The following is an 18561-nucleotide window of genomic DNA, read 5'->3' as shown; positions in this document are numbered from 1 at the left end:
ACTTTTACTGTTTCTTCCTCTCTAGGACTGAGGAAGCTGTAGAAGTTCAAGAAATATGCCAGTTTCGCATTCCATTTGAAAATTATTTTAATACTATAAAACTCATTTGTTCACATTTTTGTACAAAAGATGAGTTGTTTTCTCTTAATTACAGGAGAATCATTTCAACCTCGAGATTTCAGCTAAGTAGGTCCAAAACAAAACAAGACTGGGTTCTACTGGTTCTGGAGGGTCCCAACACAGCTCACCCAAGGTCTCTTTGCAGTTTGGCTCTCATGGTTATGGACCATCTTGACGGAAAACACCCCACATCATTGACTCTTCGGAGGCTTGTAGTGAATTCGGCAACGCTCATTAAATACCTGAGACACCAAAAAAGAACAGCAAAAGCGAATCAGGCCTCATCCAGGAGATGAGCAGAACTCCAAAGCTAGTTCAGACAAGCACTTTCTCAAGCTGCCCAGCCCTGCTGTACCAGTACATGGTACTTACCAAGGCACCTGTCTCCTTTCACCTTCTCTCCTGGCTTTAGTGAATCCACAGTTTGCAGCCTGACGCTGGGGAACTGTGCAGCACTAAGTGTTCTCCCTCAGATAAGGCTGGTTCATAATCCTGGTAGTCTGTTATCATCAAGGATGCTGATTTTTTAAAAAATTTCCCCCCCCCAAAGAGGGAGGGAAATTATGGAAGGCTCCTGACCAGCTGCGTTCTGTTTTGTTCACTCTGGCATTCAAATTGGGACACCATATTCTTCTCTTTCCTAAGCAAACGCATTTTAGATTGTCATGACAGCTAAGAAGAGGTGCAAGGGCTCTTGGAAGCCACGTCCACACCTTGCTACGCGACCGCAGGTGCCGATGCTGCCAGCACTCCTACGCAAAGGGCACTCTGCTCTGGCCTCACTCGCCTCTGGAATCTTCTCCGGGTAAAATCTAGCACACAGAACTGGAGACTGAAGATCAAGTTTATGTAGCGAAGCAGACCGCTTACCCCGAGGAGGGCCAATAAATGTGACTATTTAAAATAAGGCAGTCTGAAACAAAAGCACAACGCATAGGCTCACACTAAAGTTACGGGTGCTCTTTATGAACGATTGGTTATTTGTCCAGCGCACGTCCTGAGAAGTGGCACGAGCACCACCTAGCACTGAGCAGAGGCACTGGTGTTAGTGGTTCCCCCACCAGCACTCATGCAGGAGCACGTTTTGCCAAGCTGTCCGGGGATTTTCAGGTCCATGTGATGGTCAGGACATCAAGTTTCGTGAACTCTCCCATTGCCTCCACATGCAAAGTGAGTGGTCCTGTAATTCTGGGAAGTTACGCATCACTTTTATGTAAATACGTTATTTTAAACCATGTGTTCCTAGAATCCTCTACTTCTACAGCCGATGTCCTCATTCAGAGTTCACAACTTACGGCAACTTCAGCAAAAGTGAACTTTGGTGCTTGCATTAGTTTTAGTGTTAATTCTTAACAATTTCTGAGTAACTTTCCACTTATTTTCAAATTTCATTTGCTTTAAGAAACAGACACATATTAGAAACTGCTTCATGTTACAGAAAATAAAAGTTGTGATACAGTTTCTTCCACGGGTACAGCCAGCCTGTCCCACTACATTACCACATGTAATAGACAACTCTGGAAGAGTCGAGTTGAGTATGTAGAGGTCTGCGATCAGGTAAGTGACAGAAAGAAACCGCAGAAATTAAAAGCCACAAAGAGTTCCCATTCAAAAGCATTGTAAGATTAAGCAAATTGCACCATTTTTGTCCCTTGCCTGTCAAAGACATTGTAAGGGCATATATGTCTGAAGGGGTAATGCAGAAATACAATACAATAAAATGCTGTAAAGGTCTCTTGCATCAAGTAACGTGCCAGCTTGCTATCATGCAAACTTTTAAAGCATCTTTAACAGTAACTCTGCAGCCTATGGAAGGGAGATCAATACTGCAATCTCACTAACGCTGCCTCCTGCTTCTAGGATCATCGACCCACAGACCTCAGTGTGTTACTCAGGCCACTTACTCTCATTTTTTCAGACAGGAAAAACAGTGCCTGAGAAACTTTTAACATTCATGTTACTATGCAGAAGTTTGATTTTGCTGTCTTTTACATATTAATATAAACACTCCAACCATAAATTCCAGTGTGGAGGTGCTGTACAGAGACTAAAGCAAGTGTCTTGGTTTGGAAGTCAATTCCTTGTTCGGTATCAGCCAAACAAAATTCCACAGCACGTGAAGCAGCACCTCTCTGTATGCCACTACCACTACAGCTATCCAGAGCAAATGTCTGCAAATAACTGTTCCCTACTCAGATTTTTCCCATCAGCTTTCAGTTGGTTAGGGCTGCTGTAAATACCCAAGTGTGCTTTCCAACTAGAAGTCTGCAACAGTACAAAAAGAGTGGAGGTCCTCACCTGCAAACCAATAACCACTTCATGGAATGAATTGCATTCGGTCTGCAACTGTGACTGGTTCTAATTCTTTCAGTGACATATTTTCACAGACAGCTAAATGACATTTATGCCTATATTCAGAGGGCAACAGTAGCTGGAGCTAAAACCCAGAATACTTTTCTCTTCAACCACTAGCTGGCTAAAATATCCCTGCACCAGGCATACCTCACTATTTATAAACTCTCCATCCTCAGGAAAAATTAGATAATTTCTCTTACTAGCAAAAGCTTAATGCAGCTACAGGAAATCGCTGGCATTAGCGCTAAATTTGGTGCCAAGCCTGGGCTTAGGAAGATGGGGGTGAGGATTCTCCCCCTGTAGCAGAGCCACCGTAAAATACTTGCCCCTGGTGATCTGCAGCACGTTGTTAAGGCTGTGGCATTGTTTAGTCATATCTGAGCTCGTTTAAAATCAAATACGCTTAAGCGCATCATTCGCTCTTCCAGCCAGCACAGAGGTAGTACTGGTGGCAAAGCACTTGTGGAGAGGCACGTGAACGCTCGCCTGACCAGCCTGCACTGGGCTACTGAGGAACACCCGAGACTTACAGCTGTACTGCCTTCACACTGACGCTATCCAGGGGACTAAAATCCTGAAGCAGGGATTAAGGAGGGAGCTGCAGCTAGTACCAGCTGTTTGCAAAAATCCTTTTGCTTTTAGAGAGGGAAGGAGGCTCTCTGTACAGGGCTGAAAGCTCTGAAAGGCTACAGCAAAGCAGCAAAGGATGCCAGACGCGAGGCGCTGCAGTGGCGGAATACAGCCACCTCAGAATTTAAGCTCGGTGTTAAGATCCCATCATAACAAGATCAGGTCTGAGGCCATCAGTCCAGAGGGTGACCTGCCCCCTCTGTAGACACGGAAGAGCCGCAGCCAGCCCACCCTTTGCACCAGGGAGCATCCCTCTGGGCCTGCAAGCTCCACCAGGAAAAGGTTCAACTTCTACACCCACCCTCCCCGGCCCAGTTCGGAAGCGTGAACAGCACCAAACAGCCAAATCTGACAGACTCATCCCTCTCACATTGTTAGAGGCCCAGCAAAGCTTTTCAGACAGGCCACCATGGAAACATCTACAAATTCCTTAGCCACTGGGCAAGGTGGAGAAAGGGATCTACACAGGGAATACTACACTGCCCTTCCTCCCCTCTAAATCCGATGCTTTCCTTTCCTGTGCAGTGCGACTGTGCATCCAGAATGGGAAAATGATTGACCCGAAACATTTCCCGCAGCACTGCCCTCACCTATTTCTAATCAACCTGCCTCATAAGGCACCAGTCTCATGCCTCCAGTGCATGACCATCTGTTGGGACAGAACATCATCACCATTTTAAATGACTGAGTACCTTCCAGCTTCTGTCGTTTACCACTTCTTCAACATTCAGCTCCGACTGCATCAATTTCAACTGCAGAAAGTAACAGATAAAAGAGGTTATTGTCAAACAGGCCTCCCTGCACCTTCAGTACTTACTACCATTGCAACTTTCTAGATCATGATCCCAACACCAGGCGCGCGTCCCCTCCCATGGTGTGAACTGAAGGGCTGGTATGTAATCATCCCGAAAGCCTGGCCCTTCCATTCAGCCAACACTCGGGGCAGCCTGAAGTCTGCAAGGGCACGGAGACAGCCGACCCGAACACAAACCTGGCAGAAGCAGCTCCTGATCACTAGTGCTCCCTTCTTAAATACTGCCCACCAAGACCTGCCAGTCATTAACTGGTTAACATTAGCGGCTTCACAGGCAAAACCAACTATAGCTAATTCAAGCACTCAGCACAGGGAATGCCAGTGCTGGAATTAGCTCGGCAGCCTGGACTCATCATTCTTCCACAGGTGCATTGGTAGAGCCATATAGGGAGCTGGCAGCAAAGCCAGGACTGAACACACATCTCAGATTCTGGATTTAGAATTAAGATCATAAGGAGATCCCCTCCGCTTCCTTTATCACCTACTCTGTGCACCGACCAAAAAAGGGTCTACAAGAATAGATCGTGTACGTTCGTGCTATCTGAGCCAGTTCATACATTATGTGACCACAGCAGGACAAATCAGGTTCACACAGATGCAAAAGCTCTGGCAAGAACTACCCCAACACACAGGTCCTTGAGCACTCGCTCCACCCATAAGAAATGTAAGAATCTCTTTGGTTTGCACCTAATAAGGAACAAAAGGGGCAGGTGTGACAGCTGCCTTCAAGTGACCTGGGTAATTTGACCCACAAAGCCCTGAAGCAATAGTAGGGGATGTAAGAACCACCTGCCACTTCAGCCTACATTTAGGATGTACTTTTGTTGGGAGCCTTCAACGCAACAGACTAGGGACAAGAGATTATCCATGTTAAATACATGGTTCCGATTCGAGAGTTGGTGAACAGATGCAAACCAAGACGGCAATCCCATCAAAAACCTTCCAGGCAAGATGTTCAGACACACAGAGCTACTACAGTTGTTGGACGGACTTTTACCTACTCAATAGGACTTCAAACTGTTAGAAATAACAATCCGGCATCCACAGAGTGACTAGATGACCAGAATTAGTCTCTAAAAAATAACCACTCAGAAGATCTTTAGTAGTTCAGAGAAAGGTTCTTCCTGCTGGAGGATGTGAACAGCTGTACAATCATCTGGATTGTCACAGGAACTGCCTCTGCCACCAAGCCTAAGCAAAACCACTATTTTAGTCTTTTCCTTCAAGTTGCAGACCTGAACAGCAACAGTGTCAACCAACACGGCTATTCAGGGGGGGCTGCTGTTGTTTTTAAAACATACTGTGACACTTTAACAAGCCTTACTAACTTCCTTGATAAACCACTATGCTGTATGTTCTGGATTTCCAAAATTTATTTGGTTGGATATTTTATGACACTTCATTTGAGTAAACTAAGACGATAACAAATTAAATTAAAACATCATTTGATTATTGTATTAAGTGGATTAAAAGAATTGGCTGCTAGACTGACACTAAGTTTTCTTATTCAATGACCCAGAAGTAATATTTTTGGATAAAGTCCTCCAATTTGTAACATTAGCAGGATGAAAGAGAAATAAGAAGAGAAAACAGATCTGTATTGCAACCAAGTGAATATACATTCAAAATGCACCATCTTAAGTGTGGGGTGCCTTCTGTCAAGATAGCTTATTTGAGCTGTAGGAAAAACACAGCTCTCATGAAGAACAACAGAAAAACAGAGGTGGGGGGACTACGCCTCATGAAGTCCAAGTGCAAATTTGAGATCATCTCATCAAGAGGTTTCTGGGATGTTTCCATATCACGGATCAAATCATGGATTGCTTTTAATACTTGAAATCACCTCCAATTATTAGACATCATTGCAATCCTACCAGTGGTTTCAGTTTCAATGACAGGTTTTGGGCTCAGTAACTAAACGATTTAAAGAATTGGCTCTGCAAACAAAACCTGTAGAAAATACTAAACTATCGTTCCAGTTTTTCAAACTAATATGGGTGCTTGTTAGCAGTTCTGTAAGTGAGGCTTTAAGAATAAAACCACTCACCTGCCACCTGATTCTTCAAATCTGAGCTCACCAGAGTACTACTCTGAGGAGCACATGAACAAACAGTTCAGTGCCTGGGAAAAATCAGATGCCCGAGTTCAGACCAACCCTCAGGGAGCTTTTACTACAACTGCATCAACATCCAGCTGCTCTTTGAAACAGGGGCTACAACAGGCTCCTCTTGGAAGTACAGGGGTTAAGTGGATTTTGGGGTAATTTAGCACCGCAAAAGCAAAGTTTCAAGACCCATCTCTCCAAGTCTCACAGTACTGCAGCAGGGAAAGTCGCACCCAGGGTACAGGACCATATATATACGCACACATATATGATGGTGGGATGTCTGGCTGTTGTAAGAACTCACCGTTACATTGGAAATTCAAAGGCACCGGTTTAGAAACACCGGCTAAGACAGTCCTCAATAGAGGAAGGCTCACTAAACTGCTGAACAGAACAGACACGCCTAGCCAGCGTATGCAAAAAAAGCAATAAGCAAACAGTCTTATTTGCTTATTTGCTATGTGCTGCAAGCATATGGCGTGGAAAAAAAACGTAAACATATGTCATACAGAGCAGGTCTGGAACAGAACCAATGGAACAGTTAAACACTCTAGAGCTACAGGTGCCAATGGAACAGTTAAACACTCTGGAGCTACAGGTGCCAATGGAACAGTTAAACACTCTGGAGCTACAGGTGCAGCATCCTTTCCCCTGCAAAGGGGGATCTGGAATGGGGGCAAGACCTTCAGCAGGGTTCCCATCTCCACTTCTGATACTCCCCTTGATCACCTCTGTTCAGCTCCGGTGAAGTTCACCGTCCAGCCAGAGGCCAGAAGGTTAAGAGGGTGTTTGCACATTAGAGTTCCTTATGCAATCCATCACAAGCTACTCAAAAATTGATCTAAGAAATACTAAACAAAAAAAGTTGAGTAAGTGGAATTCAAGGTTGCCTGGCAGCTCCTCACAGAGGACAGGAACTGCGATTAATGCACCAAGTAAGATTGATGCTTCTCAGGGCGATGATGAAAAAGGACAGCTTTAAGACTGCGTAACTGTGTGGTGCCCAAGACGTATACAAAAGCCGTATTTCATTACCTTCTGGTGTCTGCATCTTGGCACCCATGCTTGCCATTTGCAGACAGACTAGTTTTACAAGATCTCAAAAAGGAAAAGCAAACCATCAGGCGTTTTGAAAGGACTAAGCAAGCCCCAGGTAGGTTGTACGCCAAGTGGCACCAGGCAGTGAAGGTTAGAGTCCACCATGGGGAAGCACAGCTGTTTTTCTACAGCATTTGTGTAGCAGGTTCTCAGAAAATGCCCCACTTGCAGGATAACAGCAGCCCTGTCTTGAGGGCTAGGGGAAATGTTGCTCACAAACACAGACAACAAGAATCTTGGAAAACGCTGCCTGAGTCAGGATCTGCTCCAGGTTCTCTCCACCACACTGGTCTTTCCATTCGGGAAAGATACCCTCTTCTTCCTCTCTAAGTAATCTCTAAAAAGCTCCACCACTCACCTTTGTCTGTTCTTTCCTGAGTTGCTTTAATAATGCTGCATCATCCTGGGCCTTTTCCCTCTCTTCTCTGAGAGTTTTCACTACGCTGGAAGTCTGAGCGATGCAGTTTTTGATGATTCTCTCTCTGCTGGTGTGAGCATCTGTCAGCTGAGCAGGGCGAGAAAGAAAGTCACAACTCAGCAGAGAATAACACCCTCCAAGCTTCAAGTTAAAAGAGAGACCTTCTAAAGTCAAGGTATTGCTGTGCCTATAGAAACCCCTCTGACTCTATAACCTCCGCATGTGGGAACCAATGCCGCTTTGAGTAGCAGCTACCCACTTGATCAAAAGTCAAAGATACACGAGCAGGAGTCTTGTAAAGTAGTGCAAGAAGCGTGATAGCACCCATTTCTAAAAGAAAGCAGCGGACTGGGCCAACACCATCCACTGCAGCCTGAAGCGCACCTCAGCGGATCGGGACTGCAGGAGAAACAAGTTCCCCGCGTGGTTTTAAACTGAAGCAGCTGTTGCACGTGTGAGGTTCGGGTGCGCAGAGAAGTTGAGCAGAGCAGCCACAGATACGAAAAGCACGATACACCAAGGCAGCGCTTCCCTTAGGAACTGGGGGTGTTTTCCCGGCCACGGCAGGGGACAGAGCCCTGGGAAGTGAGCAGAAGGAGTGCACACTCACAGACTGGTACAGCTCCTTACACGTCTGGCCGGCATCCACCTTCCCCGCAAAGGACGCTGTGGGAATCGTAGTGTTTAACTCGTGGACGATTCTGTCATCGATTGTCCTCATCACCCTGAGCAACTCCTGCATTACAAAAGAAAAAAATTGCTTTACCTCTGAGAAAAGCCTACTACAACGACAAAATTTACACGATTAATTTTTTTAATACAAAACTGAGTGGATGGCTTACACAGAGCAAAAAACCGTATCAAACAACTTCCACAGGTGTGTGCGGGAAACCCTGCAGCTCCCTCAGAGCCACGGCCGGAGGCAGGGAGCCCCCCGGCCTGCCCGGGGCCCCGTGTCCCCCCTCCCCGCTCCAGGCGGCAGCGGGGCCGAACGGCACCAAACCGGCCAACCCCGATTTCTGGGGGGCACCGAGCTTAGGGCACAGCCCGGTTACCGCCGCCCGCCCGGGCCCTGCTCAGAGCCGGGGCGCGCCTGGCGCCTCACGCCCGACCCGCCCGCGGGAAGGCGCCCGCGGAGCCCCCGACCCGGGGTGGGGGCAGCCCCGGCTCCGCCACCAGCCCAGCCCGGCCCGGCCCGGCCCGGCCCGGCCCGGGGGGGGGAGGCCCGGCCCCGCCGCCTCACTCCGACCGCCGCGGGAGGGGTGACCCCGCCGCCCCCCGCGGGGCGCGCTCCCTCGCTGCCAGGAGACGGCGGGAGCGCGCACGGCGCCGAAGGGAGGCGGGAACGCGCGCGCCCCCCCCCCCTCCCCCGGCCGCCCCCCCCCCGCCCCACGCGTGTTACCTGGAACTCGGCGAAGTCCTCGCAGCTCGCCGCTCCGCTGGGCGCCGCCATATTGGAAAGGCCGAGGGCCACGGCGGCGGCCAATCCGGTGAGGCGGGGGGGATGGCGCGTCCGGCGGTGGGCGGGGCGAGGCGGGCCCTGCGCGGGGCGCCCCCTGGCGGAGCCTTCTGCTCCTCGCACGCCTCCGCCGCCCCCCCGGTGCCCCCCGCAGGCGGCCCCGGCGCCGGTGCGGGCCGAGCGCTCCGCCGCGCCTCGCCAATCGCGGCCGGGCCGGGCCGGGCCGGGGCGCCGCCTCCGCCTGACATTGAGGGCGCCGGGCAGGGCTGGGGCAGGCCGCGCCATGTGGGGCCGCGCCGGTGAGTGGGGGCCGGGGGGCCGGGGCCGCCCGCTCACCGTGAGGCAGGGCTGGCAGCCCGGGGCGGGGCGGGGGAACCGGGAGCGGGGGGCCCTGCAGGCCCGGCCTGGCGGGGGCTGTGCCCGGGGCCGGTGGACCCGCGCCCAGCGGCCTCCGGGCCGCCCGTGAGGAACGGGGGACTTTGTGCCCTTCCTGCCCTCTCCGAGACCCCGAGGGGGGGGTTCCTTGGCGGGGGGGTGTGGGGGGTTGGCCCCTATAAATCCAATTTATATTTTTTTTCGGAGCTGGAACATCTTATGCCTAGAAAATAAAGGGCGAATTTTCCCTCACAGGGACATTTTCAGCCAGCATAAAGAAGAAAAACCTCAATTTGTATTTTTTTAAGTGCTCTTTTGCCTTTCAAAGTTAGTTTTTTCCCCTCCTAATGTTTTCATTGTATTAAACAATGAATTAAAGGCTCTTTCTTGAGAGTACGGCCTCATACCTAAGGTGCCCTGCCCTCCCCAAAGCAGGTGTCGCGGTACAGCAGAATTCTGCTTTTTTTGGCTTTCTTTTCTTGACCCTCTGACTTGCATTTGGGAGGCGACAAGGCCAGTGGGAAGTCGGGGCTCCGAGGTGGCCGGAGGGTGTCTGCAGCAGTGGAGTGTGTCCATTCTGCGGTCCTGTGATGTGCGTTGTGGTTTAGAAATTGCTTGCAGGCTGTAATCCTGCATCCCCGTTTTCCTAAATCAGGTTAATGGGAAGCTCACACCGAAGCTTACAGAGAAGCTTTAATTTCTTTGGTAGCTTCTGTTGCAGCTAAATCTGGTGTTTCTTGCATAGTATTAGACTTGTACTTACTGCTTTTCTTTTCTTTTTTTTTAACTTCTGTGTTTACAAGAAAAAAAACCCACACTTCTGTTTAATTTAAAAGCGACTGTTCTCATCTTCTGTTGTTCTGGGTTAGAGTTGGCCCCTTTGCTTCTTCTGCTCTCTTTTCCAGATAGGGCTGTTCAACTGCTGGGAAGAAATATTCCCTCAGTTCTGAGGCTAACTGAAGGAGTGGATCTGAAGATAAGCAGAAGGCTTTGCATTAAATCCCAGGAAGAAAGTCAACCTCAGCCAAGAAGTAAGTGTTTTTGATAATTGTGCTGCATTTCATGCCACAAAATACTTGGGAGATCCAGGCTGCAAACGTCTGAACAGGAATTTGGCTGACAGAGATGCTAATATCCCTGATTTTGTGAGAGGGAATTCTGGTCTTTAGACTGAAAAATGGAGCATTAAATTCAGCAGTAAAAGCCAGGGGCCAGTATCTCTTCTCGTGGCAGTAACGCAGCTTTCGCTCTGTAGCAGGTCCCTGGTACCTTACTGACAGGCAGTCCTACACCCAGGCTTTTCAGCCGTGCTCTAGAGCAGACTGTGCAGCCCTGCTGGTGTTAGGAGTGTCATACCAGCTGAAGCACTTCTGCAGCTCTTCATGGTGCAACCAGCTGCAGCCGCTGGCAGAACAGAACGTGCCCTGACAGGGGCAGTCGGTCTGAACCGCCGGCTTGGTCACTCTTCGGGCGTGGAGTTGGACAGATACAGCTCAGGCCATGAAACGTATTTTTCACTAAATGTGGGATGGCTATGATGCTGCAATCAGCCCTTCTGTACAACAGGTTCCCTTTGCGGCCTCCTGACGCGAGTTAGACGGAGCACACAGATGTGAGGCATTTTGCAAGCTGCCGTGCCAAGAACACAATGCAGCTGTGCTGGGTAGGACCAGAGGTCTCCTTAGCGGCAGGATGTCTCCAGCAGTGGCCAGTAAAGGAGCTCCCTTACGTTTTTGTGAAGACTAATAGGAATGGTGACCAACAGCAAGGACCTAAGGAAGGGTATGGAGAGGGCAAACCTAGTGTTTATCCCCTAGATGTCCCAGAGATGGCATCTTTGTGTTTAAGGGTCCTCACTGGATTTTTCTTTCATAATTTTGCCCAGTCTCTTGAAGCTGGATGTATTTTTAGCATCCACATTCTCTGAGAAGGAATTCCTCAGCTGAACCATGCTGTGAGAAAACAAGTACTCTTGTAGTTGGTGTTGAACCTGGTGCATGGTTTTTTTTAAATTTAGTTTTTATTCCATAACCTTTCCAAGGCAGAACCTGTTCATTATAACCCCCGGTCCCGATGTCACTGGGGATTCTGGTGCTCTCTGTTGAGCTGAAGGGAGCTGCAGCCGCTGCTCTTCCAGGCCAGCAGCCTGTCTATGGTACTGCTTCTTACGTGGTGGCCATGCCGTACCTGCAGACGTCCTCACCAATTTTCTCTGTTCCCCTTCTATTTCAACTGTTTATGAGATGAGGTGTCAGCGTTTCACGTGCTTTTCAAAATGCTGGAGCCATAGTTTTATGCGATGGCATAATAATGGTTCTGTGTTAGTCTGTGTGCCTCATCGCTGCCGGTAATGCCGTTTCCCTTTCTGACTATTACTGAACACTTTGCTAAGAACTCTGTGAAACCCCGAGGACTTTCTCCTCCACAGTAATGGTTGGGTTAGAGTCTGTCATGTGTATGTCAACTGGAATTGCTTCCCGTCAGTATACATGGGGTTCCACTGGCCATCCCACTGACTCAGGACTCCAAAGTCCTGTGCTTCGCTCTCTTTACATTTTTGAATAACTTGGTGTTGTCAGCAACTCCCTAGATAATTCATGAATCCACTGGGCACCACACATCCATACAGGATACCTCCCATTGTTTAAAAAAGAAAAAAAGCTGTCTATCTTTGCCAGATTTTAATGGTACGTTACATACGGAAGCCTTCCCCTGTTACGTTCTGAATATTTTGTCTGTGGGGTTTGAAAGACTGAGCTGAAAATGAAGGCTCTAATCTTTGCCTATGGTCACCTCTTCGCTTATACCAAATAAAATCTTACACTGCCTGGAAAAGTTAACATTCTGTGATGTAACGGTGCAGCATGTTGGCTTTTCTGTAGCAATTCTGGTTATTTTTTAAAAAAACTATTTCAAGTGTAATAGCAAAACTATAATATTATAGCACCGTACAAAGTTTAGATGCTGAAGCAGGTTCTGCAAATTTAGCTACAAATATAGAGGTTTTGAGCAAGGTCAGGCTTTCCTTACACAGCCTCTGTTTAATCCATATATATTTACAGGTTTGTTAATCTGACTGTGATATGCTTTTTGTTGCCTAACCACCTCTAGCAATCGTATTTGACATTTTGTGCTGCTCACTCTAACTGGTTTCATTACAGCTGTGGCAGTTCAGCTTCTCTGATCATTTGTTTTGGTGTTTTTGTTTGTGTATTTTGTTGGGGTTTTTTTAGGTCGGTCTCCTTTGAGGGTGCCTGGACACAAACCTACAGACTGGGAAAAAAGATTTTTATTGTGGGCAGGCCATTTCAAAAAACCAGAGGATATACCAGAGACTGTCTCGTAAGTGCCAGTTTTGAAGCTGTAAAAGAGGCATTGTCTGCGCAGGAATAACTTACTTGAATGCAACTGTGGGAAAACTTTTCTTAAATGGAATGGGGCTTCACAGCTGAAAAATCTTAACGCTGCTCTTTGGCGTATTGTCTTGCAGATGAGCTGACCTGAGCAATTTTGTATTGCTGAGATAATACATCCATTTTCAGTATTGATTTTTTTTCTGAAGGGATGATAAGCATTTACCAGTTGTTTCACTAGAAAAACATCATAAATCAGTTAATTTTTACTCTTCTCTCCCAATCAAAAAGGCTTTTTGCAGATACTTGTGTGAGCTTTTTCAGGTTTTTTTTTTCTTTATACATCTGTCTTTTGTTGTGTGACATTTTCATGAGGAAGTTGTAAAATAACTGAAACTCATTTAAAATACTTAGTTATTAATATCTAGAGGGAATGGGCCAACTTTCTTTACACTTGGAATTTACACTAAAAAAGTGAAAAGGCTCCCTAACAAAAAATATATATAGCCCGATTTTCCTTGTTGCTGGTGGAGTCCAAATGTCAGTGCTTTGCCCTGTGTGAAAAGCAGAAAATAAAACTGGATGTTCTAGTTTGCCTATCTAAAATGAAGATCAGATTTAACAACAACAGGCAGTTACTAGTTGATAAGACATTCCTGGTGGTAATACAGTTATCTTTTAAAACATGCTTGTAATGCTTTAAATATATGTATTTATTTAAATCAAAAAGATAGAGTAAAATTTGTACTACTTGGGTTAGCTGCGCTCTAAAGATACTGTGTTTGTTTGGGTGCACCATGCTGGAGTTGAATATCCACCCATGTATCTAAGGGGTTTTTTTTCTAAATGTATCACAATGCATAAATTGTTAAAAATTAATTCTTCAATTCTGTACCGAAATATTTTTCTTAAATTACATTTGAAATACCTAAAGGTGGAAATTATTAAAACTTAGTAAATCGTCATTTCATACATCTTTGCATACCCAAGACTTTTGATGAGCGTTTTCAAGAAAACAGAGTTAGCAGAGGGATTGAAGTCATCTCAATGGTTTATTGAAAGGACACACCAAGTTCTGATAAAAGCTGACCTGTTTTGCAAGTGCATAGGGAGTTCTTGGTTTTATTTAGGCAAATAGTTCAGCCAGAGCTGAGAAGACAATTGAGAACTATAAAAGCACAAGAGCTTGTTTTCCTGTTCTGAGCCGAGTTAGAGGGTTGTAAGGGCTTGTGATATAACCCAGATCATCTTGCAAGACGCAGTGATCAGAAGTAACTCATTTATTAAACAAATGTTAATCTTAGCCACTGAACTGATATAAAATGCAAATTGTGTTCAGATAACTGCCTTTTCCTCTTGCATATTTTAACACACCTAAGGTACTTCAAAAATAACGAAGTTTTTAAATCCTACTTCTGGGCATTTCAGCTCAATTGCAGCCTGCACCCAAGTTGTTCATCATAGATTATTAGCAAAAACAAACAACCCGGAAGCTAAATTTAACCATTAGTTTCATGGTAGATGGACATGTTCCCTATAATCAGAAATCTTGTACTCTGCTCAATACTCTGAAATGGTGATCAAATCACTTTTGCCCTCCTCTTCAAAAACAAGAACAAAACTCTTCAGTTCTCAGGTCCTATGTGATTTGCTATGTTGAAGTGTTGTGGATCCTTTGATATCTTTTTTCCTTCAGGTCAAAATGTGGTAAAAGATTCCTATTCACTCATACACTCCTTTGTGCACAGTGAGAATTTCGCAGTTCCATTAAATCCACTATCCATGTTAGTTCTGGGGTGTAATTACTTAGTTTGATGCATTTATTCTTTCATCACAGGATGCTGATGCTTTCCTAGTCATCTGTAATTTTATAATGTGCCAGATTTAATCAGTGAGAGTATTAGGCCTCCTTGAGAAGGGAGTTAACAGCTCTAAGTTCTGCAAGGAGAGCTGAATACCAGGTGCAGGTCTTTGGTTGCCGTAGAACACGCAGCATTCTGCTTCGCTGGCCCATCCTGCATTGGCACCTCTAATATAAACTTTAACTTTGCTGTAAATGAGGTGTCACTTGGGTAGAATAATCTTCAGTTTAACCCAACTTAAGATAAATTACTTCTTGTTTTAACTCATCCAGTGTACAGCTGGAAGGCTTTAGTAACTGATAGTCTTCTTGTGGAAGATTTCTGGGTTTTGAAAGATAACAGTAGCCTAGGCAACAGGCTTCCCAAAGGAGTACTATAGCTACTGCTGTGGCTAGATAAGTCCCTGAAATAAGAAAATAATTTAAAAACTACCAGATTTAAAGGGGCCCTCTGTCCAAAGCTGATGTTGGAAAGCTTACAATCTTCCATGGCTCCTTAATTTCTTAGGAAAACAGATTACCTTAAGATGATGTACTCTAGCAGGAGGGAATTGGTAACCGCTGGTCTTCTACCAAGTCCTGTTCAGAATGTCCGAGGAGTGTTACATTCAGCAGCCTGTGGGTAACCTGTAGTGCTATCAAATCCTGTAGCAGAGGCAGCCTTCTTGCTGCAAAATAGACGCTGTCATAAATGAGCCTGTTCTGGCAGAAAGAATTGGTCAGCTGTTTGCGATAAAGCCTCCCTCTGTCCGAGAAACTCCAGCTGTTAAACGCACTGTATTTGATTCCTGCTGACAAATGGGGTTTACCACACTTCTGCCACTGAGGGAACGCGTGTTTTACACTGTTCAGTACAGCACAGTTCTGATGTGGATGGAATGCTCCTGGCTCTGCAGGTAGTGGAAGGCAGTAACGAGCACAGCATGGAGCAAACACTAAGAAAAACATTGTATTAATAAAGCCATCCCTCCCTTTCCTGCCCTCTCCATAGTGAACACGCATAAATACTGGAGCCTTCCTCCTCTGCGTTGAGTCCGGTGGCTGGGAAAGCAATACTGTCACTTTGCTATTAAAGAACCAAAGGAGGAAATGTTGCGTTTGTTTCACCTTTGAGAGGAACACCTTTGTGACCAGCAATCTCTCAAGGTCACTGGGAATCAGACTTTCCCATTCTTGTAAAATCTTTTTGTGAAGAGAGTCAAGTGCTGTCTGCATTATACAAAATTACTCAGAGAGCCTGCTAGGAGAAACTAAACAATTAGCCAGATTATTTGGGTCTCTGATAATGAGTCTGTTCTTTTGTTATTTCTTGAGGATGGAAACAATCAGAGCAGCAAAGACCACGCTGCGTGTGAAGTGCAGCTACGTAATGATTGCTTTGACAATACTGGGATGCATAGCGATGGTGATTAGAGGGAAGCAGGTAAGCAGATTTTTTGGCCGGTGAGCACAAATCTCCACATAAACTCCTCAGCTCCTCCTGTGGATTGTTAGTACTGTTTTGTTTTGCTTGGTTTGAGGGATTGTTTTTATCAATGAGCAAAACTTAAGTCTTCCTAGTTCCCCAGAAGCGACCTGCATGGATAATTCCCCAAGTCAGAAAAGGGCGATGCCACTGTAAGACTGCATATGCTGCCTATAAAAAAGGAGGGAGGGGCGGGGCGGGGGAATAACAATCTTTTTTTTCCCCTCAGTGCAATACTTAATTTTAGCTTGCACTGTTTTAACCCCTTAATTTTGGTGATGGGCTGCAAGAGTTCACAAGGAAAGAGCACCTTGTGCTGTGAGGCTGCGGTAGGCAGTGACTGTGTGGGCCTGCTACAGATGCCTCTACATGCTGCAACGCTCGGAGAATCAATGTAACAGAAATAGCAAATGAGTATGTTTCTCCACAAACAAGACGTGAGAATTTCCAAAATTTTTAAACCTTGAGGAGATGGTCAGTAGTAATTCTGTGCCCTTTAATTGCATTAGAAAATAATTTTCTTTTAGTGTGGATGGAACAAGTTTTCTCAAATTATTAGTTTGTTGATTCAAAAAAACTATTTCATAGAAAAGCACCCAAGTACTGCAGATGCTGAGCATCCTTCACTTGCATAGAATTTGGCAAGGTATCAGAGTTGTTCAGCATGTGGCAGAATTAGGTCTGGAATTTGCATCATATGAAGAGGTAAGTGTAAAGTTTAAGATTCCAAGTGTAGCAAAGGTTTACTCTTGCTTTAATTTCACGTGTTAACATAAATGATGAACTATTATTAACGGCAAGGTATTTCTGTAAGGAAGCGAGGAGCGCTTTTTGCATACTGAAGCCAAGCTAAAGCCTCTCAGCAGCGCTAGTCTTAAAGTCAAGGAATGTGAATATAATCTGTGCATCTTATTGCCGTGTTACTTTGGATAAAAAGCACAGTGGTAGCACAAACACAGTCCGCTACATTCTTTTACAGATAACTGGAAGTAGAAAACTCTGCCCTTAAAGCATCAGCATGGGCTGAACCTTACTGGTGTGCTGCCTCTCTCTAAAGCAGTTCTTCTGATGACAACGTTCAGATGGTGTTTTACAGACTGCTAAGTGTTCTAGAGAAACCTTAACACCCCAGCACTGGGAAACTAAAGTGCCAAGTGCCATTTCTGTCAGCATCCGTCTCGCAAAATGGAAAGGAGGCAGCACCCTGAAACAAAACAGTGGAAAGGTTTTTCCCTGGCTTTAGCAAAGAGATCAAACACTGACAACTCCCAGAACATTTTCCTCTGACATTGGAGAAGTATGAATGCAAGCAGCGAGAAGAGAGGAGGACAGCTGCTTTGGAACCCTTGTTTTCACAGCAGCTGGAATCTATTGTTTAGCTTCTGATTTGTTCCCAGTATCTCCGATTTCTGAAGACCAGAGATTAGTATTAAATACTGACCAGAAGCACAGAACATATCTTCCAGTGCCTTAACAAAAGGGTTTAATTTATTCCCAGAGAAGTCATGAGTTTAAGCCAAAATAGTCTCTGGGTGTTTTATTTTAACCCTCTGTCTTCCTGGCATTAAAGCTGACAGAGCTGTGCCTTGGTAAGGACAGGCCGGATCTTTTGTAAACACTACTGATTCGAGCTTCATCTCTGCAGTCCTTCAGGTGGTAATTTCTGCTCTTGCTTTGTTGTTAAATTGTAGGCTGTAAAAAGGCACGAGTCTCTCATAAGTATGAACCTGGAGAAGAAAGCTCAGTGGAGAGAAGCAGCTGCTCAGAGTACATCTGCTAAACCTTAGAGGAGGAAACGAAAAGACAAATGACTGGGGAAGAAGAGCTGAGTCCTCCTCAGCACTGGAAGGAGAATACAGTCACATCTTTCCTGTGTGTTAGTTCTGTGCTGTCATGTTCAAGAAAGAATGAATACATTATCCTGTAATCATTAAACCCAGAAATACCTATTTCCCTTTCCTAACCACCACCCCTTTCCTCCAGACTCTCGTTGTGGTTAGTGGCACAGGATAAGGTGAGCAAACGGGACAGAGTAGTTGTTTCCATCATGTGCTATGCAGTAAACTAAGCATCTTTTACAAGGCTGCAGGAGCCGCACCTGCGTTCTTGGCACCTTTATGAAGTCTTACACGCTTGCTTACCATTTACAAGAAGGGAACTGGGACACGAAAGGACAGCCATTTGGTTTCCACTTGTACAAACAAAATACCTTCACTGGGCAGTCATCTGCTATCACTGACTAGTTCAGGTCCCTTCAAGAAGAACGTGCTGTATGTATTCTATATTGTTACTGTCCGCTTCAAATATTCCGTGTGTTCCTTTTTGTGCAAGAGAGAACAATTATTTGGGGAGCCCTTGAGTCAGGAATAATTGTATGACCTGCATTAACATCATCAAAAGGGTCATAGGTTATTAGAAAGTCTTGCTTGCCTGTTCTAGGTCCAGTGTATTCTGGCTGCATTTAAGTGAAGAATTACTTTTTGTGAACAACCACCTGTCTCTGATTAAA

General features: G+C 45.8%; 2 protein-coding genes across 2 annotated transcripts; one reads left to right on the top strand and one right to left on the bottom strand.

The window, feature by feature from the left end:
* Positions 1-69: 69 nt before the first annotated feature.
* Positions 70-9100, bottom strand: MIX23 (mitochondrial matrix import factor 23). Its single transcript, XM_040595340.1, has 5 exons — positions 8942-9100; positions 8150-8275; positions 7480-7626; positions 3798-3857; positions 70-362 (listed from the first exon to the last, which is right to left on the bottom strand). The coding sequence occupies exons 1-5, from the start codon at positions 8990-8992 to the stop codon at positions 312-314; spliced, it is 435 nt and encodes a 144-aa protein (XP_040451274.1). The 5' UTR covers positions 8993-9100; the 3' UTR covers positions 70-311.
* Positions 9101-9166: 66 nt separating this feature from the next.
* On the top strand, positions 9167-18021 carry FAM162A (family with sequence similarity 162 member A). The gene is made up of 5 exons (XM_040595341.1): positions 9167-9297; positions 10279-10404; positions 12607-12715; positions 15902-16010; positions 17744-18021. Exons 1-5 carry the CDS (start codon positions 9282-9284, stop codon positions 17837-17839), a joined length of 456 nt encoding a protein of 151 aa, XP_040451275.1. The 5' UTR covers positions 9167-9281; the 3' UTR covers positions 17840-18021.
* The last annotated feature ends 540 nt before the right edge of the window (positions 18022-18561 follow it).

The sequence above is a fragment of the Falco naumanni genome, chromosome 5 (genome assembly GCF_017639655.2).
Source record: "Falco naumanni isolate bFalNau1 chromosome 5, bFalNau1.pat, whole genome shotgun sequence".
Lineage (NCBI taxonomy): Eukaryota > Metazoa > Chordata > Aves > Falconiformes > Falconidae > Falco > Falco naumanni.
Note: the sequence above shows the minus strand (reverse complement) of the source record. Positions and strands in the feature narration are given on the sequence as shown.

Coding starts and splice junctions, on each gene's coding strand:
- FAM162A (XM_040595341.1), top strand. Junction 10,405..12,606: donor AAGTCAACCTCAGCCAAGAA/GTAAGTGTTTTT, acceptor GGGTTTTTTTAG/GTCGGTCTCCTTTGAGGGTG. Junction 16,011..17,743: donor TGGTGATTAGAGGGAAGCAG/GTAAGCAGATTT, acceptor GTTAAATTGTAG/GCTGTAAAAAGGCACGAGTC.
- MIX23 (XM_040595340.1), bottom strand. CDS start 8,992: ATGGCGGCGCCCAGCGGAGCGGCGAGCTGCGAGGACTTCGCCGAGTTC. Junction 7,627..8,149: donor GTAAGGAGCTGTACCAGTCT/GTGAGTGTGCAC, acceptor CGCCCTGCTCAG/CTGACAGATGCTCACACCAG. Junction 363..3,797: donor TAAACGACAGAAGCTGGAAG/GTACTCAGTCAT, acceptor TTGGTGTCTCAG/GTATTTAATGAGCGTTGCCG.